We start from the raw sequence: 27824 nt of genomic DNA, 5'->3' as shown, positions 1-27824 counted from the left end.
CTGAAGCATTAAGTGTTTCTTTCACTGGAACTAAGGGGCCAAACCCAACCCCTGAATTCAATGATTTGGAGGGGTGTCCCAAAACTTTTGGCAATATAGTGTATGTCTCGCAACCGAGAGAGTAAACCGGAATACTTCTGGAGAAATGCCAGAAATATGGGGAGAACATGTGAAGCACATGGGGCAGAGGCAGGAATTGAACCCCCAACACTAGAGGTGTGAGGCAAACATCATCATCATCATAATCAACAACATTATGAATAATATGTAGCTTTTCTCACATTGCCAGCAGTTAAGGCAAAGACAGCCTCAGAAGCAAATTAAACAAAATGCATCAGTCTAGCAAAGAAATGTAAATGCACTCATTTTCACACTCAATACAAATTAACACACAAAGTCAGGAAACTTCTTCAAATGTTCAAAGGAACTTTTATTTACAATATCAGGACAATCACGGTCAAGCATCTTGTCATTCAAAAGAAACACTCTTTACACTGAACAATTCACAACGACCGGACATTTAAAAAGGCAATAATATACACTTAGTCACGGGAAACATGTAATTTCTAGGGATTATCACCCCACTGATGGTCTGACAAAAACCGGTCAGGATGTGAACACGCAACATGGCTTTTTAAAACGTACAGACATAACTCTTAAAATTAGTTTAATTTACATATAATTCCAAAAGCCCTGTGCTGCCCCTGCACAACCAACATACACCCAAACGACAAAGAAAAGGTCATGAAATGTAAATAGAAATCAGGGAAAACAAGGAAAAGGAGTTGTATTGAAGAGAGGTGATGGCCTACATGCAGGAAGGAAAACACCACACGAAAGAAAGAAACTAAGTACCATACAAAGGCTTAGTCTTTAATAATATAATCCATAAAAATAAAATGGCAAAAAAAGTAGGAAAAAGTAACAAATAAAAACAAATATACAGTTTGGCTAAAAAAACAAACAAACAAACAAACAAACAAACAAATGACTTGTCAGAAGTGCAGCGTTAGTTGGAGCTTAGTGGCTGGCTGACCATCATGCAGTTTAGTAGATGAATTCTCCTGGCACCTCCTGCAGGCCTGCGAAGGGCTCTTCGAATTTGAAGCGCTTTGAGATAGCCTTCTGCTCTGGGGTCAGGCTCTCCTTGTCTGAGGACTGCCTGCACTGGCCTAGAGTGTAGGCTGCCATGACGATGAGCTCCTCCGTCAGTCTGCTTTCCTCCTCCTCACTGTGCTGAGTGGATACAGCCGAGCTGACTGGCTTAGGGATGGATGAGGCCGTGTTTTTTCCCTTCTCCTCTGCAGAGTCTGTCCCTTGTGTCTGTAGCCACTGGTGTTTCAAGCACTCCTCTGCGGTGGCACGATCTCTGTTCAAACAAGACGGATTCCGTTTTTAACATGTGCTCGTTAAAAATTAGAAAGTCAGACCTCTAATACTATAACAGCTCAAGACAATGAGATGGGTTCAAATATACTACAGGGATGGACAACTCAGTAACCATGGTGTATGGGACAAGCAGAATGTGTCCAGGCTGTTACTGTATTATTATTATTATTATTAGCATTTCTGGCATTTGGCAGATGCCCTTATCCAGAGCGACTTACAATTTATCTAATTTTATACAATTGAGCAATTGATGGTTAAGGCCCTTGCTCAGGGGCCCAGAAATAGCACATTGGTGGACCTGGGATTCGAACTTGCAACCTTCTGATTAGTAGTTGGATACCTTAACTGCTAAGCTACCACATCCCCAAAATGATCCTTTTGTAGTTTCGAGGTGGACAAGTAGGTTCATTAGGATACACATAAGGTGGACACCAGCATTTTATTCCCCTATTGTCCACTCAGAGAAAAAAACAAATGTTTGACTGATGTCTGCAAAACAAATTTTTATTTGCTACACATTTTAATACGGAAACCTGTACGCCTGCTCATTCATGCAGATATCCATTAAGCCAATCATCCTTTGGCATACACCTGTGCACTATACAGTTCAGTTCATGTTCACATCAAGCATCAGAATTTAGGAGAAATGTCTTCTCAATGACTTTGACCGTGGCATGATTGCTGGTGCCAGATAAGATGATGTGCATTTCAGAATAAGGATTTTCATGTCTCTAGGCACTCTAAGCAATGACCTATAATCTATACAAATTGTGTGGAGAGGGAAAAAAAGACAGACTAGATTCAACTGACAGGAAAGCTACAGTAACTCATATAATCTTCACAACTGCAGTAAGCTGAAAAGAATGCATAACAAGCCTTAAGGTGGACGAGCTAAAACAGTAGAAGACCACATCAGGTTCCACTCCTGTCAGCCAAGAACAGGAATCTGATACTACAGTGAGCACAGGCTCAAGCCCAAACTGGACAGACAAGAATGAGACCATGTGAGCTTTTTTCCAGACTTCATTTGTCCGGTTCAGTGAGTCTGTCCTCACTGTTGCATCAGGTACCAGTTCTTGGCAGGTTTTGACCTGTATTTGCATGAGTCTGTGCACTGCTTTGCTGTCACTTTATTGTGCAATATCATTGTCATGATTGCATGAATGAGTAGGTGTACGGTTGTTACAGTGAGTGGACAATTTAATGAAATATTCTCCAGTCGGTTCCAATAGTTCATGATGGTGCTGCCTCACTGCCTACTGATTCTCACTGCCTGCTAAAATACACACAGTAGATTGGAAGAAGTACTTTTAAAGAATTTTTTTCTTTTTTACACAATGTGCAAGGATGCGGAAACAGTGTGAGAAAAATTCTTGAATTAAACATAGAACAAAGCTACCCTGAAACTCTGCTTATAGATTGCGAACAAAAACAGTCCTGGCAATCCCTCCAGGATTTCACGAGCACAGAAATAAATGCAAAAACAGCAGCATTTTTCAAAATTATCGCAGATTTGGGCCAAGACGTGTCATGTGATGTCATCACAACATGCATTCAGTCGTTACATACGTGTCTTCATGGGCCCTAGTTTTAAAGAAGAATCCAGTGTTTGCAATTTTGCCAATTCAATTAGTTTTCCACAAAAAAACAGTAAGTAAAAAAAAACAAACCTGCAGCGAAATCAAGCATTTTCAGTCACAAAAAACTCCTGGAGGGACTGTCATGGCCAGACTGCAATAACATTTTTTTTTATCTGTATACGTGTAACGCAAGAAGATTAAAACCACAGCTCAAGGCTAAAATTTTAGGCAGAGACATCAGAGATCATATAATTCGAGGATAAGGACTACGGAGATTTCCTCTCCTTGGGAAGTGGAATTAATTGTACGGTGTGCTAGCTGATGAATTTCCGATTAATGCACCTCTGATATTAAAATGCTTAAAAAGTGCTCTCATTCAACTCTGCTGATAGTATTCTGAGATGTGCTGCTGTGCATACTCAGGCTCTTTGATGAGCAAAGACTTGATGAAGTGGATGGCCGCCTTGTCCAGCCGCTCCAGTTCCTCCTCGGTGTAGCTGACGTTAATCTGCGAGATGTTGAGAAAGGTCTCCTGCTTGTCGGCTCCCAGGAATGGAGACATACCGGTCAACATCACGTAGGCAAGAACACCGATACTCCTACCAAAAAAAATAAATACATAAATAAATAAAAGACGAGAATAATATTTGCATAACATTTTATGATAACAGCTTTCATGATGCAGGGCTGCTTATAAGTCCTGGCTACTACCATTCCACCCATGCTGAGAAGGTCAGCATTATGCTATGTTGTACTTTATGTACTGCATTAAACAGCCTTGTTGGTTTTATTTATGCATCATTAGTGAATTAAATATCTGAGTACTTGTAAGACCTTTATAGAAAGACTACTCACCACATATCAGTGGCTGTGCTAATGGGCTCATAATTAAGAACCTCTGGGGCTAGAAAAGGGGAAAAAAAATTAGGATTTTAAAAAGACAAAAATCGAAGACAGTCCAAATTGAGTGTGACAAGCCACAGCATGTCTTACCAACATACTCAGGTGTGCCCATGATCTCTCTGATTTCCTGATTACTGCTCACCATCCTCGAGAGGCCAAAGTCCACGATCTTAATGTCCCCGAGAGGATCGTCACTGGTCAGGAGAATGTTCTGTGGCTGTAGAGATTAAAGAACAAAAACAAAAATTTGTTAATTGAGGTCACAGCTCCATTAATTATTCTGTAAAGCAGTGAAATATCAGGCTAAACACTTGCCAATGGTGCTACATGTACTTGTCAAATTACTATGCAGTACTTCATAAAACAACCAGAACCACTGAAAAAATTTAAAACACAATATGTGTGTCTTAAATCCTTTTGCTCCTAATTTGCATTTGAGGGGGATTGCAGATCATGCTTGTTGCAGTAGGAAATTTCAAACTGCACTTCAGTTTGGCAGCTGACCCTCGACCACGCAGAGCAGACTACAGCTGCCGAGTCTCATTGTTCATTTCCAGTTTATTTTCATGATTTGCCTACTGTGAAGAATACGACTGAAATATAGTCTTTAACATATTGGTGTCATTAAAAGAGGATATGTACTGTATATATCACACCCTGATAATGATCTGATGAGCTACTTAAATGTGTAACACTCTTGACTTTCAACACCTTTTTACATACATAACCTTACTTTATTTAAGTGTTTTAAGTAGTCCTAACTTAATGTTGCTCCCTCTTTATATCCAGTTAAGTGGAAATGCTGATTACAATTTAAATTATGCAAACAATACATTGCACTGCTCCTTTAAAAAAGAAAACACTGACAACAAATGACCACAAGGTGGACTCTAGCATCACATATTCCCCAGTTGCTTTTTAAAAGTCATTGTTGCAAGCCATGTTTGACCACAGCTTTTTTGTGCAATGCATAACAAATACACCACCACCATGTAAATAAAAAATTTTAAACTGATAGGTTCATCATGTCAATAATTGAATACTGTCACCTTCAGATCCAGATGAACCACATTGTTCTTATGAAGAAAAGCTACGCCCTCCAGGATCTGCCTCATCAGTCGCTTCACATCTTCCTCCTTGAAGGCTTCATCCCTCTCTGCCACACACCGATTGAAGATCTCTCCACCGGCAGCACTACAGATGCAAACACGATACATAATTCATAAGACTTGTTGTATGCTTAACTTGAAATATTCATCGTTCTACAGATTGTCCCTGCTTGTACAAAACAAACGCCTTGCAGGATTTTTTGCAGGTCATATGGATTCAGGGTTATAGAGTGAGCAACAGATATTTTTTCTGTCTGCACTCCTTTGTCACATTCCTTAAAAAAAGTGTTTATTGCCCCTGGACCACCTGGTAGCTCCCCCAACAAAGGTATGCGAGCTACTCTGTGATAACCTTTTAACACCAAGTCATTTCAGATGAATTATTACTGTAGAAAATGGGAAGCCCTTTACCGATCAGTGCTAGGTCAGATGTCCTTAAGTCTACGGCTTTAATTTAACCTCAGTGTAAATCACCACAAGGGCATGACTGTGTTGTAATGACGGGAATAGACAAGCACAGTCATCAGCATGTGCATGCACACACACACACACACACACACACCAAGACTAGAGACAGATTACAGACACATTACTGTCCTGGCTAAACTTAATGTATGAACACGACATTATTTCTTCTTTATTATTTGTTCTGGGAACATTCCTTCTTGCCAATATCCATTCATTTGTACAAAGTTTGTTAAAAAAATACAACATAAAATGCAGTTGGTTGATTTTTAGACAGAAATAGCTAATATTACTAAATAAAAGGGAAGCTAAAACCTTAGAAGAAGCCAGACAATCACATGTCTACTGAGCTTCTCGGAGCAGACGGCATGTCAAATGCAATTACAGCATGGACAAGAGAGAATGAGCGACCTTAAACACAGGGCTGTAGTCGATCAGGTCTCGCTATGGGCTACATATTGTTTTATGTTCATTTGTCCTTGTGGCTGACTGATAGCTTGAAAATGGATTTGAGCACAGATGACGAGAGAGTTCAGAATAAAGCACACAGGGTGATATTCTTTTACCTTATTTGAAACATATTTGTTTTAGCTGCATGTACAATACAGTATGTGTATGTAACTACGTGCACGTGTAAGATTTAGTGAGTACTTGGTTAATCCTGGATCAGTGTTTGCACGATCTGTAATCCTATTCTGTAGTTTTCCCATAACACTCAACAAACAGAGTAATACTCTGTAATGATTTACACTGATGATGAGACAAAATATTTTGTACTTGATTCTCTACATACATTTCAACAAGCACAAACTAATCTGTTGTCATTTGTGGCTGATTTGCAAAAGGTCTCAGAATTCACTGAGTATGTATTTAATTCAATGTTCGGTGCTGGGATTCGGGACCTCCTGCCCTGAGCTCTAGCATGTGGATCTGCTCTTCAAAGCATCTTTTCTTCTGCTGAGAGACCACATAGACTCTCATGACCACATAGACTCTCATGACAATGTACACCCTTTTAATCCACAGTATGATAAGGATATACATAATAATCTCTATTCTCTCTTTACCCCTTTCTAGAAGTATGTGTGCTCCTGCTGCCTTCACCTTCAACAGGACCTGCCTGTCCATTTATTCACTCCTTCTTTAAGCCTCTGCACTTGTGACACTTCTTCTGTTGCTTTGGATGGTCGCACATGGTAACCCTAAACATCTGCACTTCCCAAAAGCACTTTATGTCCAAGAGTAACCCCTTGATTCAGTGCAGGATCTCACCTAGACACTGTAGAAGAAAACCTGCTGCTGTAATCATAAACATATTCACGATAAGCTCATTCCGAACATCCTTTCAACACCGCTTAACATCTGTATTCTGTAGTGCTTTATAATCTCACTAACCACGGACACCCAGAAGAGGAAGGGTTCTCGGAGTCTGGTTCCTCTCATGACTTCTTCCTCATTTAGTCTCAGGGAGTTTTTCCTTTGCTACCATCACATCTGGCTTCCTCTTTAAGGATATAATTCTACATTCTTATTTATGTAAATCTGCTTTGCAATAATTTGTACAGTTAAAAAGGTATATAGATAAGTTAAAAAGATATTATGTGATAAAATGACATTACATACTCAAGACATTCTTTCACTTGAACTGGAATAGAAGTCACTTTGCTAGCTTACTAAGACAAAAGTCACTGACTACTTATAAGTACTAATAATTTTTAATTTGTTAAACAAACTTAACTTGCAGGCTATCCAAGCCACTTTTTGCCAGAGCATTTTTTTTAATACCTAAAACAGAAATAGAGAAAGCTATATACCGTATGCAACAGATCACACTACCTGGGTACATTATCAGCAGATAAGGCTAAGCTTACTAACGTTTATAGAATGGCGTAATCCAAAGCATCCGGTGATATGACTGAAATTAGACTTTAGTCAGCATTAGTCAATATTGCCTTAACTTTCAAATGAGTAATTCAGTGTTTAGCAAACAGCAAGAACAGCACCTCCCCGCAACTAATAAAACAGACTTGTAGGGAAAAGCAATTAGCACTTGACCAGCTGGAGACTGTGATTGATTTCAGAGCTGGCCGCTCCTTCTGGTTCTTCTAAAGATTTAAAAAATGCGAACGCTCTGCTGTGAGGTTGCAGTAATTACAGTCTAGAAATGCCAAGCTAGGCCATTAGACTCTAAACACCAGACTAAAATGAGAAGGGAAAAATGAAAATCTGGCCAAATCATAAGTAGGTCACGTTTTTGGCTGGGTAAGGGCATGTCCGGACACCACAGAACTCAAACAGCATGGAGTTACTGTAGCTTTCATTAATCTGAAAGCCCTTAGCACACACACACACACACACACACACACAGACACACAGATAAATCCAGGCCCCGACCCTGCAAGACGCTTTTCAGTCCTCTTTTAAATATGAAAGCTGTTCTTGTACAATAAGTGTCTAACAGCTTACAAAAGACGAGCTTTAGCGGCGGATCTATTTCTAGGTCCTGCTGCTTACTGTCAAATGAGTACAGCATGTTGAGCCTGTCCGAGTAATTAATTGCAATTAGGCCTACATCAAAGGACTCCTTGATGCTGGCAACAGAAATAGCAGCAAAGTTTTACAATCTGTAACCCAGTTGGAAAATGCAGAGAAGATTACAAGGAACTGGTTTTCTTAATACGCATAAATGGTTTAGTGGCAGACTTTAAGAACAAAGATTCACAGCTGACCACTTCAGTAAATATCCTCAAAATTAAATAGAGGCTTTAATTAAGATGCGCACATGTGCAGCAGTGGCAAATGCTCAAAACTTTCCCCAACACCTGGATTCAAGATACTCAGCTCTATAGTATGTAAAGCATACACCATTACTTGAAGAAAAATAATCAACGAGGGGGTGGTTTGATGCGGTCAGAGAGTTACGAAGAGTTACTGTTATCCATACCCATTTAATGCCGTGGAACATTGGTGAAATCAGTTAATAACTGGTCTCTAAGTTTGGTGAATCTCCTCACCAAAAACGTCATACAAATCAACTATGCAACATTTATTACCCGTCATGCATAGCTTCATACCATAAAAGTTTCTATGTCAGTTGTTATCATATAATCAATAGCGAATTCAAAAAAGCATTAATATAAACCTTAAAGCTCACACTACTGTCAGAGTTGCTGTTTAAAAAAACACTTCCTGCCCAATCAGAATTGTTAAATCAACAATGCAGTGGAATAATTAAAGATAATGGCCACTGCATCCAGTAAGACACTGTAATCTAAACTCATAGTGACCTGCATAAACACTACAGAGCACCACATTCTGACTGGTCATCTGAGCAGGAGCGAGACAAGTGCAGCTGCTAAACCTTACAGTTTCTGGACGCGAATCATGATTGGTTATTCCCCATCGGCGAAACTCCTTAATTATACGCCCACCGCATTCTTCAAGGCAAGGCCTTCAGGCTCACATATCACCTGTGGGCTGCTGCAGCTGCTCTGCTTTTACACTCTGGGGAGGAAACAGCTGAAAGAAGATGCACAGACAGTGAATACATGTTTAAAAGTATTCCTCTGTCACCATGTCAAGCGAGAAGCTTTAGACTGTATCATCTGCATGCTACAGTATTAAGTGTAATGCAGTAGCTGAAAGGTGTACGGTCATGCGTCTGTTTATATTTCTGCTCAATCAGGCAGAGGTCTACATCGTGCGTCATTTTGGAAACTCTGTAGTGAACAAAGACATAGCTTGTTTCAATGGTACTTTATTATGAAGACAGGTCAATAGGATAATTTGTTTAATGCTATTCTCCACTTTTTGCTAGATTAGTTTTGGATAACAGTCCTTAAGCATTTTTTTTTATTTGAAAAGAACAAAAAAATATATATTTTTAATTCAATATGTATTAGATAATTTAAATACTTTTGCACATGCATTACAGCTATTACATATGGGAGCTGTAATATATAGAGCAAGAGCTCTCCACAGTCCAGGCACTCGCATGCCTCTGCACAACACAGTGACATTATGAACTCTCAGCTTGAGCTCGGAGTGCAATGAGGGCACGTTACTGAGCCCCGGCTGATGAAGTCCCCCACAAAAAAAACAAAAAAAACACTATTAACCATGAATAGGCTTCTATCATTGTGGACTGACCCCAACCAAAGCCAAAGTCCCCTTCCCTCCTCCAAATCACCCCAATGCCCCAAAATAGACCCAAAAGTGGGGGGGGGGACAGAATGAATGAAAAGGGTCTAACAACTAACTTTTTATTAGGTTTGCTCTCATTTAACATGATGGATTTTCACAAAAGCACAATGCACTATGACCCATTTCCTGCACCCCCCCCCCACCTTTGATGAACGTCTGTTGATTTTTCAGCCATTTAAGCTAGACTTAAATGACTTCTTAACCAATCTGACAGGGCTGATGTTCATCAAAAACCTGTGTTCACCATTCAATGTGCATTACATTACTTACAAATCTGTAAACAAGGATGTTGTATGCTCTTAATGTTTAAGGCTAAGAACCAGAGACGGAGAGGAAATGTCTACACTCTAAGCTTATTATGGGTGAAATCTTTGTTTCAGTTCCATTTGCACACAGTAAAATCTTCTCACAAAGTCAAGGTTTACGACTTTTTTTTAAAGAGTGTTTTAGCTGACTTGAAACACAATGATACATACATGGGAATATTCTAAATCATTCCTGAGTTAATAAACGATATTGCTGATCCACTGGAAAGCCCAAATTCCTATTCAGTGAGCAGCTCATCACCAGCTGCTGTTGGGACATGGGTGTGAGGGTGACCAGATGATGGACTTGAACTAAAAAGGAACTGACCGCATGCCATTTACTGGTAGGAGAAAGGAAATGAGCCTGACCCTGCATTGAGAGAGAGGTGTTGAAAGAGAGAAGTCATGCTGCTCTATGAATGAGGCTTACAGATGAGTCTGAACAGATGCAGAACAAACTTTATTACCTATAAAAATGGGTAATGTGACTGAATATAAACATCTCTGCCATACTGGTTATAAAATTCTTGTTAGTCTATAATCTTTTAATTAGAAGAACGCTACTCAGGCCAGTGCAGACAAATGACTGTAGGTCAGACAACAAAAATAAAAATGGAGGTGTTCTGTGACACAGGCCTGTAACACACCACCAAGCTCGCCCTTTCCTGCAATGATTATTTTTGTACATTAATGAATGAAAGCTCTGAAACATTCCTATTATTTTTAATGCAGTCTAAAAGAGCTGCAACCTGGTTGCCCAAATATACAGCCAACAACAGTATATTATGCAGCTCTTAATTATCAGCATTTTTTGCAATTATTTGGTATCTTTGATATTATTTACTTATTATCAGTACAGCAAACACTAAGCATACATACAGCTTGCACGAGCTCAAATTAAGTAACTAATATGATTATATTAAAAGGCATATACCAAACCCCAGATTCTAATTTTTAACCTGCATGCTTTTTTTCCCCCTTACCACAATGTATTGCGTGTTCATGTCTTCTGATCATTGCAGAAAACACTCATCATGATTGAAATACTGTACAAATATTTTAGAACAGTCTATGTGTTGCAGATTTAACTGACAGTAGATAGTAACTCTTCTGCTCTTTCTCTTTCTCCCTCCCTCGCACTGTTTGTGTGTTTGTGTGTATATACAGAGGGCCAGTGCAATCACTGGGAAACAGGTCACACAGCATTGAGGAAGCTGTAGGGCAAACACATGCAGGCTCACTCATCTTAATCATCTTTACACACTATGCAGTTTGCTAGTTCCCACAAGGCCACTCATTAAAAAAATAAAAAATGATAATACTTTAATACAGTAAACCTTCATTCTTGGTTATCTTTTGTTAATGATAAGCCATATTTTAGTTTTGATTATATGCTGATCATATTTTATAGTTCCTGAAAACTATGTATCCTGTTCTGAAGAGTAAAATGACAGTACTAGGACTGGGCAATATGATCTTGAGATATTGATATAGTGATATAATGTAATTGAACGTAACATTGTACACTTTTCACAGTATCATGTTATTCACTGTAAAAAAGACACTGATTGGAGAGTAAAACCTTATCCGTACCATAAAGTACTGCTGAACAAGTACTCCTATACAAATCACCTCTATATGTATATACTCACAATTCTAGTACAAGCACCATCTCGCTGGGCATCTCGTAGACCTCATGCAGGTTGACCACTCGGTGGCAGGATGATGCCAGCTCCAGCACGGCAATCTCGTGAATGATCTCTGCTCTGCAGTCCTGGCCCTTTCTCCTCTTCCTCATGAACTTGGCAGCATATTCTCGACCAGTGCTCTTCTTAACACACTTCTTCACCACTGCAAACTTGCCCCTGAGAGTGAGGAGGTGACAGAGAGATAAAGTGCATTTCGTGAAGTTAGTGAAGCGAGACACACAGACCTCTCACTGCATATTCTGTGTACAACACAAAGGATAGATTCATAAATTCTGAAAAGGTGGGCAGTAACAACATACCAGAGAATGTAAGGAATAATCAAAAATGCTGCAATTTTAAACAAACTCTACTCCTCAAGCTGATAAACCAAGACCTGCTGGTAAGGATAAATTCGTTTGCATTGCATTAGCCATTGTAGGCTACACATAGACCCTTTATTCAGAGTATTATTTCATGCCACTGAAAGAAGAGCTAGTGGGTGGTTAAAAGTGTATTTGGTGGGGGGTGACCAGTTGTATAAGGATGGCACACTTGTTATCCTCAAGGCTGAACGTGCCTTTGTCCTACTTGCATTTTTAAGGAATGAAATCATTAGCTGCCCAAGTCCTCCCTTTTTCCCCTCACAATCAAGTACCCACTTTGTGGTGGGTGACCCACTTTTGGATAGGATGTTTAAAAGGTGAGACTCTCTTTCACACAGACAGTGGTTGTTGCCTGGGGGAAACCTTTTATATTTCGAGATGACATCCCCCCTGCTGAGATTTATTATGCCCTTAGCATCCTAACTAATAATTTGTTTCACTATGGTTATACCAGCCATGATTAAGTTGGTCTCAATGTCACAGGAAAAAAAAAGTAATTTCTATGCTTAAAAAAACCCCAAAACTGAGCAACACAATGAGCCATTCATAATATAGTCAATTTAAAACATCTCAGTGTGAGAAACTGACCTTTCCACTGCAATGCTGTTGATTTAACCTTGTGATAGGCTTGGTGTTCTGTTCAACAAAAAAGAATTCCTTTGAACTGGAAGGTGACCTTGGAAGAAAGCTGTCACCAGACAAATCCCTACTTAAACAAGCAGTGATTTACAATGCAGCAAGCCAGACTTCTGTGCATGTATGACCATGAACACGCTACCTTGCTCAATTCGGCACTTTCAAAGCATGGTTAATGCTCGTCCTCTGAGACACGCGAGTTAGCGATATGATAGATCTTCTCCTTTCAACCTCTAGCACTTTCAAACATGTAAGCAAAGGAAAGTGTTTGCATGGGAGATCATGACCAGAGGAGTGATCGGCAGGGTGCATTTCCTGCTCACAGTTGGATACTGTGTGAACTTGATAGTTCAGTCTTGTCTTTAAGAAATAGCAGAAAGTGACAAACCAGTCATATGTATGCACAGAAATCATGTTGCAGGAACAACACAGCTTGTATCCAGTTGTTGGAAAGATACCAATATATCTATAGGTCCTGTCTTTAAGTTTGCAAACAATATGGCAGTTATCCCATATGCTAAATAGTACAGTTTATAAAGAATCACTTTTTATTTCTGTTGCATATTAATTCCCCCAAATTTTTACAAGGCCCCAGAATTTTATAAAAAAAAAAAAAAAAGCAGCTCCACCATTATCTCTAGGTACACATGATTTCTGAAAAGCTACAGTTATTTATTACTCAAATAATATAGGAATCTCTTCCTGTAATGTCTAACAAGTTTGGAGACACTTGCAAATGGATCATGGGCATTCCTCCAATCGGAATAAATTCCCTTTATAGTCTTAGTATTGCGCATATAGTCTGGTAGGGCTTCTATCATAGATCTCTTGCACTCAGCACAGCTTGTAATGAAGGTAACAGATCGAGAAAAATCTTTGAGTTTATCTTGGTGAGTGTTAGGCATGCAACAGAGTAGGTAGGTTCTATACCATAAAGCAACACATTGTAGTTGATAGGAAGTCTTTCATAATTTTGACACTTAAAAAAAAAGGTTAAGTAAATACAAACCAGAAATATTTAAATGGGAAATAAACTTTGTTTATTAAATTGGTTAAAGTAGTCAAATCAGATGAGTACATTAAAGACAGACAATTAAAGATCAAATCACTGTTCACCTGTAGTAAACAGTGATTAATATTAGTGATTAAAGTATCTAATTATTTAAATCACTAATGTTCACTATATTATAGTATAGCATGGTAAGGCAGCTGCTTTTTTGGTGGAAAGTCATCCCTTGGTCCCTGACAGAAACGGTTGCTGACAGCACTCATGTGAGAATCATAGATTAGGGAGTGGGCTTCAGGGCCCACAGGAAACATCCCCCAATTTTTCAGCCCCATTCTGTCTGCCTCACTTACAGATTTACTACATACAGCTGCCACTGCCTTCCTCTTTGAAACTAGGGAAGGTGGAAGGAAGAGAAATAAATGTCTGATAAATGTGATAAATTGCATCGCGGTGTACTTTTGGAGAGTACTGTTGACATATCTGTAATATTGCTTTACCAAAAATTTTGAATTGGTTAATGATTTCTGAAACCTATTCTAAAGGGTCAAACTCACCCAGTAAAGCACCTGATTGCACTATAAGACACGCTATTAGCTCATTATAAACCGAGAGTGGAGGCAAATCCTGATGTTGTAAGGTCTAGCTGCATAATTGAATATACCAGAGAATTTTTCAGGGTCTGTCTTTAAACATTCCACTCAAAGAACACATTTAATTACATTTATTAATGTCATTAGACCAATTCAAATCAATTCAAGTACATTTTAAGTGTATAGCACATAAAACACTAAATATTGTCATGAAGCAGCATTACAATTCGATTCAAGGGACCAGTCGCAAAGCCTAATAACTATATATAATGAATTATAAAAATTTTATTTCCCCTATAATTGGTGGTTGTGATTCAACGGTCCGAAGCAACCCTGGCGATGCTTGAGTAATTCCACTTTGACACCCATGGTAATACATGAGAGATTTTACATCTTTAAGTCTACTTTTATCCCACCCCAACACACAATCTAAGCAGACCAGTACTAATCAAACTGATTGAGGCTAACTGACATAGGAGCTCTATCGCCTCTTCCGTTTAGATGAAAATCTAACAGGATTTTATTGACCTTGACTGCACGGTTACAGAATGCCTTCACTCCTATGGAAGTGTGCTAATCTGACCCCTGCTGCTAAAGACTGGCTTCTTAAAAACAGGAATGCCAAGTCTGAATGTAATAAAGGAGCGTCTCTAATCCCCTTACATAAAAGCAGCCAGTCCAGAAGTTTGCAGCTAATCAGGCAAAGCATGGCCACTGCTACATAGACCTCCTTGCCATGAGGAGACCATGAGGAGAAACTGGCTTTGAGGTGTAATGTTTCATAAGCCTTGTTTTGTACTTAAAGCTAGCTTTAGTCCATTTAGTACACAAAATGAACTTTTCGGCCAATTACAAGAGGATGATGTTTGCAAGAATGGACAAAACACAGATGCCCAGAACAAGCGGCTTTTGTGTTCTGACCATTTGTTTGTTTAATCAGCTAATTTGGTATTTTCCCACCATTTCTTACCAGCTTGTTCTCCGCATCACAAGACAAGCACCGAGCTGCTCTTCACTCTTAAATTAATTATCATGACAACTGTGTGACAATTTTTTCAGATTCAGAATCATGCAGGTTTGTGTAAATAGCAAAAAAAATAAAGTCGGAGCAAAACTGTAATAGAACTACCCAGCTACCTGGTGAATGATTGGCCAATGACTTTTTCAGAGAACAAACACAGTGTGATACATAATTTTTTTTTTTTATATATATATATATTATTTATTATAGTTTGTAATGCATGTAACCAGCTAACTCTCCATACATCATGTTAGTTATCACATTCTAGCTTAGTCAATTATGCTCATAGGCTACAGACTCCAGCCAAAAATGTGACTGGCCAAGCACACTAGCATTTTTACTGGCATGGTGGACTAGCTAACATATTTCAGACTTGCCCACCCCTGCTTTGGCTAGATAATTCTTACTATTGTGACAGTTTTCATATTCCGCACTCCGTTTATCCAGCAAAAGTGAAAGCTTTAAGCTGCAGGGAAGCAAGTCTGCTATTTTGCACCTACAGTGTCTTTAAAAAGGTTCACAGCATATTTCTGGAGAAGAGTCAGCACATTTTCAAAGCCAATGGCCTGACACAGACAACGTCCTGAAAAAGATGACTTTCATGTGCACAGCTGTAGGGTTGACAGAAGGGCCACAGTCTATATAGGTCTGCAATTCTAGCCAGGAAAGTTACTCCAAACCATCCCAAAATGTTTCTTGACCAACTTATCATTTTTGTTAAATTTAAATTTTTTGCTGGTGGGCTCAACCACGGCAATTTACCACAGCATTAAACAGTGGAACTGTGCAATATCCCAGATCATTACCTTCACTAACTCTTAATGGACAACACGTTTTTGCAAACAGTATGGAATGTGGCATGCGGTATGCTTTGGCAGTCATGTATTTGATACAGAAAAAGGACTAGATTTCTTCTTTTAAACTCCTAGCAATGAAGACACATAATTATTTTCTAGAAATGCTGTACTTATATTCAGAGCATGTGAATCTAAGAGGTTGAATGTGCGTTGTGATGAAATCACATGACATGTCTTGGTCCAAATCTGCAGTCTTTTTGAAAACCTCCAGAAACGACTGTAAAATACTTTGTCTCATTTATGACTGAACTCTATACAAAGACCCCTGACCTGCTAAGTAAGACACAGGCCAAAGCAAAGCTCCTACTTACATTACCATCTAATTATAGAAATATCCGTAACAAACAATACAAAGAATTTATTTTTGAACAGCATTGTTTCATACAGATAGTAGTCTAACCTGTTGAAGAAGATTTGTATTGCAACATTGGTAAACTCTACCACTGACAGCCCTCCATCAACTAGCAGCAATTTGGACAGAAGGCTTCTGATGGCTTTCAAATTAACACAAGAGCACGGACTCTTTCTCTTAAGTAAAGGGGATCAATAGATGACAGTAAGGCTAAAAAGCAAGCTTTAAGGATGCTGACAGATGGACTCAATAAGACTAGAGCTTGGCAAAGAGCCTTTGGCAGGGACATGTTAGAGACATGACGTCAGGGCGGTGACATTCTGACACTATCCAACTGAAGTACATCTCATTCACACTCACTAGAGAAAATCTGTAACAAAGCAAAAAACACTATAAAAATAATATATCACTGAATGTCTGTTCAATGACACAGCTCTGTGACCACCAAGAATATCAGGGAGGACAGCACTCTGCAAATCCTTACAGGATTGTTATTAGTTTACTGGTTTGCAAAAGGTCTTCATGTAGTCATGCAGCTCCATGCTCCAGCTGGCTTGAGACAAGATTTGGCCACCACCTGATTTTTAGATGAAGAAGCAAAAAAAACTTTTTGGCATAAAAACTTATGTTGTTTACAAATTTAATTCAAAATACATCACTCCATCAAATCATTTCGGTTATAATAACAGATGGATAGTTAATAAATGCACTGTTGCCTGTATTTCCTGCACAGTTAATTGTAGGATGTACAGACAAGTGCAAGTTTTCTTTATATATATATATATATAAATCTATATATATATATATATATATATATATATATATATTTATATATATATATATATATATATATATATATATATATATATATATATAGTTTATTCCTATTGTGTGGGTTGATTCATTTAAACCAACAGTTGGATCTGGTAACCCCAAGCTTATTGAAGCCAACTGCATTTATTTGGTACAAAGACTAAATAAATAACTTTAAAAATGCTGCATAAACGAACGCCTAGGCACTAAAGACTAAGATAACACCTAAAATAATGTCTAGCCCCATAACCACATAAATTTTACTTTTCAAGCAGGCCATAATTTGGAAGTTTACTGAATTACATTTGCAGGTTTTTCTTAATGACAACTAGTTCTTTTCATACCGTGATTTATTTGAAATAATCCTCTTTAATAACAATTTTGAGAAGTGAGCTCAACAGAGAAAGCTCTTCATGTGTGTGTGTATACAAATGTACTAGTAATAAAGTCCAGCAATTAAAATTAAGAAACGATTTAAGGTAGAACGGAGAGTTCACCTCATCATAGCTGTGTGTACTTGAGAAATAGAAAACAAGTTTTGCTTGTGTACACTCCAACCGAAGCCTATCAGCAAAAGCGCTGGTGTTTGTGTAGCATTAGTCACCCAGGAAGCAGCTTAGGTTATAAGGTAACTACAGCCACTCTGACAGGAGTATTATAAAAAAAATCTTTATCTTATCTTTATCTTTCCCTTTCAAAATCCCTTTCAGTGAGAGGGGAAAAAGCTCCAAGACTGAAACCAGAGGCCTGTTTACACTATGTCTATGACAAGAGGAATTAATGAACTCTGACATGTGACCTCAACATGGAGAAAGAGGCATCTATTCACACAGTCTCCAGGCACACAGGCAGACAATTTCTGAATACTTTGGGAAAGTGCATTACCTCATCTGTGTCACGGAGAAAGGTTTTCAGATGCGTCTGTGCCCTTTCAGGAACTCTTGCTTCGATACACGGCAGTAATGATGCCAAAAGTAGTGGTGATGTAGTGAGGGCGGACAAATCGCTTCCTTCTGAGATGAAATCTACTGGCTTCTTTCATAATACTGTCAATACTTTGCTGTGCTTAAACTATCTATTCATATCTAGTTTTATATTTGCTAGCATAATGCATCACCAAGCAGTTTATCGGGTCAAGAGGAAATAAAGATGCCGGCCAGACTCACTTTACTTTAGATGTGATGAAGGAACATCACAGCTCACTTCTGACATGTTTGTGATTTATTATCAAAAGTTGAAAACACAAGGTGCTATTTTATCAGCAGCGACTATAAATTTCAGACAGGCTGCTTGTTTATTGTCCTTAGTCTGTATTAATGCACTTAACTAGCCAACAATCTTACCACATGTTATTACAATATGTTATTTGGCCCATTTTATCCCAGGTCAATTAGGTTTCTGGGCAACCAAAACAGAAGTGAGCAGGATGCTGGAGCTTACACTTGCCCATTGAGCTAGCTAATGAATTTATCGTTTGTTCACTCTAGGGAACTCTCCTTGGAAAGTAATCTTGCTGTTTTCAAACAAGCTCTGATGATATTCACAGTTTAAAAACGAAAATCTGTGGAAGTCAGGACTGTGAGATTTTGGGGTCTACTCGAAGACTGCTTAAAGGTCATCTGACAACATAAACTGAATAAACATTGTGACTGCCTCCTAAGGTTTAGCATGGCATTCTCAGTGTGTAAACTATGGGCATCACAGCTTCTTTCTGACACTTGGTGAGGAAGCAAGCATGGCAGACTTGCTCACTAAAAGGCCTCAATAACAAACTTAGCTTTCACATGGGGCACCCTCCCCCTCTCTCCCCTCTTACCATTGCCATGGTGCTCCGCAGATGTTGCCATCGGAGCCTGAGACCCAAACAAAGTGAGAAGTGGAGCAATGATGTCATGGTATCCTGTCTCAGCTGTCAGGCTTGAGACAGATCCTTTCTGTAAGAATAGGAGATGGGAAAGGAAGAGGGGGGCCTGTGGCGTAAGTGAAAGGGACCACACTGCACACATCCGACAGGCCCTTAAACCCCATCCAGAGACGGAACTACACGCAGTGGCCTTGAGATTTACGAGGGAGGGTGAGACATTTTCAGCTGATGACGTGCCACTTTAGCTGATGGCCAGACCAGGAGGAGTACAGGCTGTAAACAAAGCCCTCCCAAATACCTATGAGGTGTCTGACCTTAATTAAAGATGACAGACTCTGTTTTATGAACAGCCACTGAAGGCTCAGATGACCGCTGGGATGCTTTGTGAAAACATCAGAAATATTTAGCACATTTTAGCTAGGGAACTCATTTCTGCTGTCGGATTCTTGGCATGACTGATGAAGTTCCTGTAAAGGTTTTATATGATGAGTCTAGATTTTCTTCACTGGATGAGCTATAAAAACCCAATGGGTACGTCTCAATCAGCTCCCTATGTCGTGAAACCACCGTTCGGGTACTAGCAAGAACCCTGGCTCACTACACATTGGGACACTAATGACTCAATTTCAATCTACATGATTACGCACTTGTGCTGTAAAACAACAACACTGGCATTCAGCAACAACAAGCGGGACCAATATCATGACATTATCTGTCATGTTAAATCATTTCTGCCATGGTATGTTAAGCAGGATCGTAGGCTTGTGGATTTTTTTTTAATCGTCAAATATTTAAAAGAACTTAGACTCAAACAAACCTTATTTCAAATATCAAATAAAGTTTATTACCATAGGTGTTCATTTAAGAGTAACAACAATGATAACAAGCTACTTTTGTGGCCGAAGTTGGCTGAGAGTTTGTCTGCCGATTCATTTAAGCCGACAGGCTTCAGAAAATACGTCATTTTCAGTACGGAGACTTGGAGAGCATCAATGTTCCCTGGTTTTTGTAGTTTATTGTGGGATTTTTTAGGGAGCAAATGTTCAAAAGCACTGGAAGGATTTTGCTATGAAGAGAGTCCTTAAAATGGTCGCCTCCCAGACTACTGAACTAGGGAGCTGATTGAGACGGACCCAATGCCTTTTTTATGAGAGCAAGTAAATATTAGTAGAGCTGTATTACCTGTGACATATTATACAGCTTATATTAATGTTAATAAATGATGACAGATCATTTATTTATTGTGTTAACTTGCAGTTTTGTTACATAAAGTGATCCTTAAAAACATTAACAATATTACTTGTTCAGTGATTACTACTAGCATACCTTAGGGATATTCATCAGCAGTGCTGGAACTGCAAGCATGTACAACAGTCTGTAATTAGTGTAATAAAAAAAAACTTCTAGTAAGTATACTGTGTTAAACTGACAAGTAGCCGTGTAACAAGCAGAACAACAAAGAGCTTCCAATTAGCTTCAGGGTTGGGCTTCATTTTGGGTTTTTTTCTAGCTTTTCATTTTCTTATAGTCTAATCAGCTACAGTATCTCGGGAGAAGGACATAAGCAAATACACACCAACTAAACAGTTATAGTCTGTCGTCCATTAAGAACCAAGCAATGTTATGGTGGACTTACAACGGCAGCTCCACCCGTTACAATGGGAATTTTGTAAGGGACACAAGAACGCCAAAGCCTTTTGTTGCACTGACACTAATCACAGACACTAATTAGAAAAAGTGCTGCAAAATAATTAGAAATAAATGAACTAAGAAGCAAAACCCCCCCTGACAGTTTGAGCAGTTTCATTTAGGAGCTGCTGTGCGCATGGTGCCCTGTGATAAGACTGGTATCCCATCCAGGGTCTCTTCCCTCCTCCTACCCAGTGTTCTCCAGCTAGGCTCTGGATTCACTGGGACCGTGTCCAAGATGAAAGCAGATACTGAAGCAGAGCTAATTCATAAATTTATTTTCAATTCAAATGCAAATAAATACAAATACACAATCCATGGGCTTACACCTTACACAGCACTGAACGTGAAGTAGTCACTGGAGAAAAGTGTCCAGTTTGGAATGACCCTATATAAAGCTGCTGTGATCAATCCCATTTGGGAACGCTCTGCATAGAACTAATCGCTTCAGAATGGACCGCACCTAAGCAGAATCAGCTGTAATGAGAAATCTAAAGACATCTGGATTAAATAGTAGTGCAACTGACCAGAGCAAAATATTAGCTGTTTGCGTGAGGCATGTGCAAAGAAACAGCTACTCTGGAAATAACTGCTGCTTTTTTTTTGTGCAAAATGATAACAGAATTTACAACAACAACAAACAAATCTTGCTGTAAATTGGCTGACAGCAATCAAATAATATCCCAAAATTAAATCACACTACAGCTAGATTTGACATACTACTTTGATAAGAATTGGGATGGATTTCTTTAAACAAATAGAGGAGTTAAGAAGTGTATTTGTTTATACAAAAAAGAAAATCTTTTGATTGCTAGACTAAAACTTTGGAGTGGCTTCAAATCATGGCGGTTGTAATGCTGTCAAATGACAAGCTGCTGTTTAAAGCTGTGTGCCCTGCAGTGTAAGAACTTTGGAACACCAGATATGGCTTACCAAATGTTTGCACACAAAATTACACATCTCGTTTTGCAAAGACCAGTTATCTTAGAGCAAATAAACTTGCGTCTATTCTCTAGCAACTCATAACGTGTTTCAAGTTCCTAGACACCATGCAAAGGCCTTTTAAGCTAAGCACTGCACAACATTAGAGTAGTGATCTGACAGGACTGGGTGTTCCCTGAAGAGTGGAATGCAGTGTGACAAGCCTGCAATTATCCATATTTGTAAATCTTCAAACCACATGACCACTCCGATTTCACCTCATGGTTTATATATGGTGGGTTTTTTTTTTACTACAAAGAAGAATTTTTTCCAATGGCATGGGCCAGTGACACTGGTACAAAAACCCCACAGAAAAATCACTGAAAGCAGGGGTGGACAAATCATAAATACATTAGCTAGTTCACTGTCCACATAAAAACTCCAGTGTGCTTCCCAGGGCCGGAAAACCTAACTGACTAAATTTTTTTTTAACTGTGACTAGCATAATCGTAATAAATTATGCCAAGCTAGCTAGCTATTTAAGTGCATTAACAAATATACCAGGGTATATAAGAAATATATCAGGGTCAGAAATAAACTTTTTTTTTTATTAAGGAGTTGATTTTCAGGTGCATTTATAATCTTTGAGTCTTTTATTAGTAATTTTCCATGGTCATCAAATGACAAATGTGTATATATGCACACACACGAAACCATTTAACTTACAATGACACACACACACACACATATATATATATATATATATATATACACTGGTGAACTGTCATGAACTGAGTGTTTTTTAGCAGAAGATTGCCATCAGCTTGAGTTTGGGATGAAACCAGTACATTTTTCACTAGTTGATATTTCTAAGTGAATTTGGTTGTCTCTGGTTTTTGTGTTGTTTGATGGTGGGTCAGGTGGGTATGCATAGCTGCTTTTATTCTTTCTAATCAAAAATCGCTCCATCTTTGTTGTGCATTAACAACAATCATGTCACGCATATGCAGATATTTCAGAAATCATGTTTGATGGACTGGCGACCTGTCCAGGGTGTACCCCTGCCTTTCGCCCTATGTATGCTGGGATAGGCTTCAGCAGACCCCCGTGACCCTAATTAGGAATACACGGGTACAGACAATGGATGGATGGATGGATGTTTTGAGTAATCGTGAATTACTGGTCTTCATATTTAGTGTTGAAAAACAGGAATAACTACTGGAGCTTTGTTGCCCTTACATTTTAAATAACTGGTGCATTTTTGTGTCAATCTCTGACCGTGAAGTTACTCTGAAACTGTCTGAAACAGATGTGTAACTCTGAACAGGAGTTTCCAACTTCCGAATAGCAGAATTGTCTCCTCAACCCTCAATATGGCTGCTCACAGCATCAGAATGATTTACTCATAATAGGACTAAAATTAATATTTGTATAGTAATATATACACTAGTAACATTTAAGTATTTGTTTTTGGTCATATACATATTTCTTTGTCAAATCTATAACACAGACTATACAGTTCTCCGTTTAGAAGAGGTAAACATACATCACTCATCATGCATGATTTTTGCCTACCCAAAACAAACATGGAGACATTCATGCTTGTCATTCCCCCTCCTAGCTTTGTAGATCAAATGCACACAAGTTAAAAATGACATAATTTCAAGCTGCAAGTTCCCCCTTCAAAGATAAATCGAACGAAGGATTAATTCCCACATAAGGGACGACTTGATTGTAGTCATTATCCTTTCCTAAGAAATGCTCAGGAGTAGCATTGTGTTTGCACGTTTAACAAAAAGCCCAAAAGCCTCTGACTAACATTTGATTTTTATTCATGTATGACCTTCATCTTTATTTCTTTTCTATATGTTTAACCTTGAGGTGACTGTGTTGGGCTAGCATGAGGGTTAAGACTTATAAATGTAATGCTGCACTTTATTATCTTGGTTCTGTGTGTCATCCATGCCAACTGATTAATCAGATTATTAAAAGCCAGTGTGTGTAGTGCGGCAGGGGGTGGCTTTCTGAAAGAGTGGTATGGATATAGAGTTATCATCTGAAGCACAGCTTATTTTGTTTAAATTACAAAAGGAACAAAGAAAAACTTTGGGTGAAAGTCAGTAGTATTTTATTTTTCTTTCTTTGCTTGTTGAATGATGGAAGAAGTAAAATACTAACTGACCAAGCAAAGCAGGCAACTACTTTGAATATAATAATAATAAAAAATAACTTAAAATATAATAAAAATAATTATAAAAATTCTTCTTCTTATTATTATTACTATTAAGAGTAATACTAAAATAAAAATAAATGAGCTTAGTAATATTTCCACCCTGGAAAGCCTATATTTTTAACTATTTTTGTATTTGCAGTGATTGGTTAGCTTTTGCTACTATGACCTTAATGCTCAGTAGTCGAACACTGGGTTGTATTGTCATCATGCTTCATAGGCTCCAGACTTGAGAAAATAAAAATAAAAAATACCATTCTCGAACCATAAATCTGTTTTGTTGAGCATGAACACGGTGAAAAAGTACCAATTGACGTTCTTAACAACTCTGCACATGACTGATGGTTTTACAGTCTGGCTGTAAATATGTCAATTAGCCTAATCCCAGGGGTCAGTCGAAAATCCAGACAGCCTAACATTTCCTCGCCACTCAGCAGGGACCAGCATGGTAGATCATTAAACCAGACTTTTTAGCACCATATACAGTACAACATTAAGGCCTTTTGTTTCAAGCCAGCCCAAGCATACTAAACGTACCCACAGTGACAGATGTTTGAGAAAGATCTAGACATATTTATTGTTTTTTGGCTAGAAACAGTTAATACAGTGGAGAACAGAGTTTGTTGTCTCCTCTTTTACTTGATATGCACTTATAAGGCTCTATTGCAAACTTTTAAATATATTCAAAGTCCTAGAATGTTTTCACTGTTGAAATTCCTTTAGCAGACTCTGAAACCTTACTTTAAAGCTTTCAAGTCTAAAAAAACACGATGTTGGCCCACACGTGTCATCCCAATACAGAAATTAGACTGAATGATGACTGGAAGGCCTGGAAAGAAAGGCTAAGAGACTTCCAATGTTTTATTCTTTGTCCTGCCCAAAATCACAGACAATGCTCTTCTTCTTGAATGAGTTTCAGCTGTGAAATTTGCATGTCTTGCACTCAGAGCTGCCTGGCTTAGAAGACAGCCCGCAAGCAATGATACAGACGAGGACCATTAGGCTGACTCGTGTGCCTCGAAGCCACAAACCATCTGAACAGAACTTCTTTTTTCCCCCCCGTCACATGACCGAGCTCAAATGCAATGCATGCGAGGATAATTCAGGGTTTCTTCTTTCTTGTACCAAGGGAAGATGGGGTGAGGTTAAGACACATCGTCTGTAAGATGTGTCAAGTCACTACATAGCAAAAGCCACACTGGAAATTCTGCCTTACAGAATTTCTTCAGTGTGTGAAAACACTCTAAACCTTCCTACAGTACCTTTAATCCGTACTAATAAATATATCTAATGGACACTGTGTAATAGGATGCTATGGTAACCAATCCATGACATCAACACTGTGTTGTTATTTCCATTGCCAGGTACAGTAACTAAGTAACAGTGCTGAATTTGAATACCGGTTTTGCCCGGGTACTAAGAGTACTCAGCAGGGATATTCTGGTGGAGCTAGAAAGTCAGCATTTCCCAAATTAAATTATCGGTAATTTGTCATTAATTTTACGATATACATCTATGTTAAAATAATCAACAATGGTCTGGTGTCATATGGCATTCAGGGCACATTCCTGCCTTATGTCCACTGTTCCTGGGATAGGCTCCGGATCCACCACGAACTAAAAGTGATTAGTTGGTAAAATAACTTTGCACATTTTCAGTATTATGTTACTCCACCAGCACAAGTCCCCACCTCTAGTCACGCACATCTTCCTAAGATCTTCTACAATCATATATACCTTTATAAACCTACCTGATAAGGGAGAAAATTATCTTTGAAGCCATAACATTTTCTAAAACCACTACTGGTTGCTTTTAAATGAGATACGCTTTTTTTCTTCTTGATGAAACATAATAAAGCCGATCCTTATTGCCAGATAAATACTGCAGCGATGACCTGAACCACTTAACCGGCAGTGGCTCTTCGTGTCCGTGTCTGAGGCAGCAGTGACCCCACAGTTGTCTTCATAACTGAAATTCACAATCAACTCCATGCAAATACCAGAGATAAGAGAAACTGTTTCATGCATGAGTTCTGAAAAATTGATTCTTAAAAGAAAATAGTTCAGATGCTTCAATCACCTAAACCTGATCTTTACAAACAGAACTCTAACATAACCGCCATTTTTTTTAAAACAAACCTCACCAAAAAGGGCTGATGTGAGCATCATCATTTTGCAAAAGCATATATTACAAAACTGAATACCAATATGTCCTACAAACACTTTTCAACTACAAACCGAAATTCCAAATAAAATTAACCGCCTACCAGAATGCTGAATATTACAATAGCTGACAAGGCAAAATAGGAAACCAGCAAAGAAACAATCAATGCCATTAAACTTGGTTGACTTGCTCACCTGAGTGTGAAATCGCTTAAACAATGCGCTCACTCTTGAAGAACCTCACACTTGTTAAACATGTAAAGCTTTGTCCAGAGATCTGTGTATGGTAAAGTTTGCTGGGTTCATCATGTTGCTTCACTTCTTCCGTCATTTTTTTGCATCATAAGGTTAAATTTACAGTTTATAGACAATTGTTATCACAATTTTTCTTGTCTACTTCTGTTCTGCTGTCCTATCTAGTTAGCATGCACTGTACTGCGCATTTACTGGATATTTTGCATGAACTGTTATGCATTCACACTGAAAAACGGTCCTGAAGAAACAACCGGACATCTTGGTCCGGTGTATACGCGTTACATAGAGCCGTAGTTCAAGACGTCTATGAAACATAAAAAGGAACCTTGAGTTCTGAATAACTTTTTATGAGTTATTATGTCCATGCTGCATGATGTCTGCTGAAATCCAGTGAATTAAAGTGGGCTAAAAAATTTTTGAAAACCCTCCCTGGTTGTTTGGAAGTTGAGTCATGTCAAGTAGACTTCTTTATGGGTTGGATCGAAACGTTTCACCACTTCATCCCAGCAGCTTCTTCAAGTCTGTAGAAGGAGTCCAGTTGACATGACTCGAACCTCCAGATAACTGAGGATCTGCACAGAAACTCCCTGGCTGTGGATAATAATTGTGGAACAAACGAAATATAATACGAACACACTTACAGCAATTTTAAGGTGCCTAATATTTGCATGTTTGCATAATAAATGTACTAAGAAGTCCCTGATTGTTAAAAAACAAACAAACAAAAAGTTGGATAACTCATGGTATAGAGGACTTAGAGTGAAAGTTCACTTGATGTTGTTTTTGTTGAAAGTGTGGTCAGAATCAAGGTTTAAATCATCATGCATGGGTACATCGGATTGTGTGACTCTCTCTCTCTCTCTCTCTCTCTCTCTCTCTCTCTCTCTGTGTGTGTGTGTGTGTGTTTACCTGCCCAGCTCTTTCCCCGGGATGAGAGTGTAATACTCGGTGAAGGGCTCTCTCTTGATCACGCTGTGGATGTCGCACAGTAAACCGGACCGACTTTGGCCGCCTTCATGCCACCGGCTCCGGTTTCTCGCCTCGACGGTCCGAGACGGGCATTCAGGAATCATAACGGCGAAATAAACACTGCTATAAAGTGTAATTTACCGGTTAATGCACTTCTGGACGCTTCTAACAATAACGACACGCCAACTCTGTGAACTTTGTTCTAGGTAGTTAGTTGTTAGTAGTTAGTTAGCTGGCTAACCGAATTAACCAGACCAGCTGACTGTAACCGACAAATTGAACCGAACACAACGCCAGCAGGAGTTTAACGAAACGGCAACTTTATAATAACAAAGTAACCTCCGAAACTTTCATTTTGGTTGTGAAGTGTGTGCGTATCCACTACAGAGTGATGAGTGGTGTATGTTGTAGCAGCTCTCTCTCTCTCTCTC

The 27824-nt window shown here is 38.8% G+C and overlaps 1 protein-coding gene across 1 annotated transcript; it reads right to left on the bottom strand.

The window, feature by feature from the left end:
* Nucleotides 1-405: 405 nt before the first annotated feature.
* stk17a (serine/threonine kinase 17a) lies at nucleotides 406-27824 on the bottom strand. The gene is made up of 7 exons (XM_058387773.1): nucleotides 27334-27824; nucleotides 11607-11819; nucleotides 4922-5066; nucleotides 3963-4089; nucleotides 3825-3873; nucleotides 3389-3568; nucleotides 406-1369 (listed from the first exon to the last, which is right to left on the bottom strand). Exons 1-7 carry the CDS (start codon nucleotides 27495-27497, stop codon nucleotides 1048-1050), a joined length of 1200 nt encoding a protein of 399 aa, XP_058243756.1. The 5' UTR covers nucleotides 27498-27824; the 3' UTR covers nucleotides 406-1047.

Source organism: Hemibagrus wyckioides, linkage group LG01 (genome assembly GCF_019097595.1).
Source record: "Hemibagrus wyckioides isolate EC202008001 linkage group LG01, SWU_Hwy_1.0, whole genome shotgun sequence".
NCBI classification, from domain to species: Eukaryota; Metazoa; Chordata; class Actinopteri; order Siluriformes; family Bagridae; genus Hemibagrus; species Hemibagrus wyckioides.
This window is presented reverse-complemented; position numbering and strand designations above follow the sequence as displayed.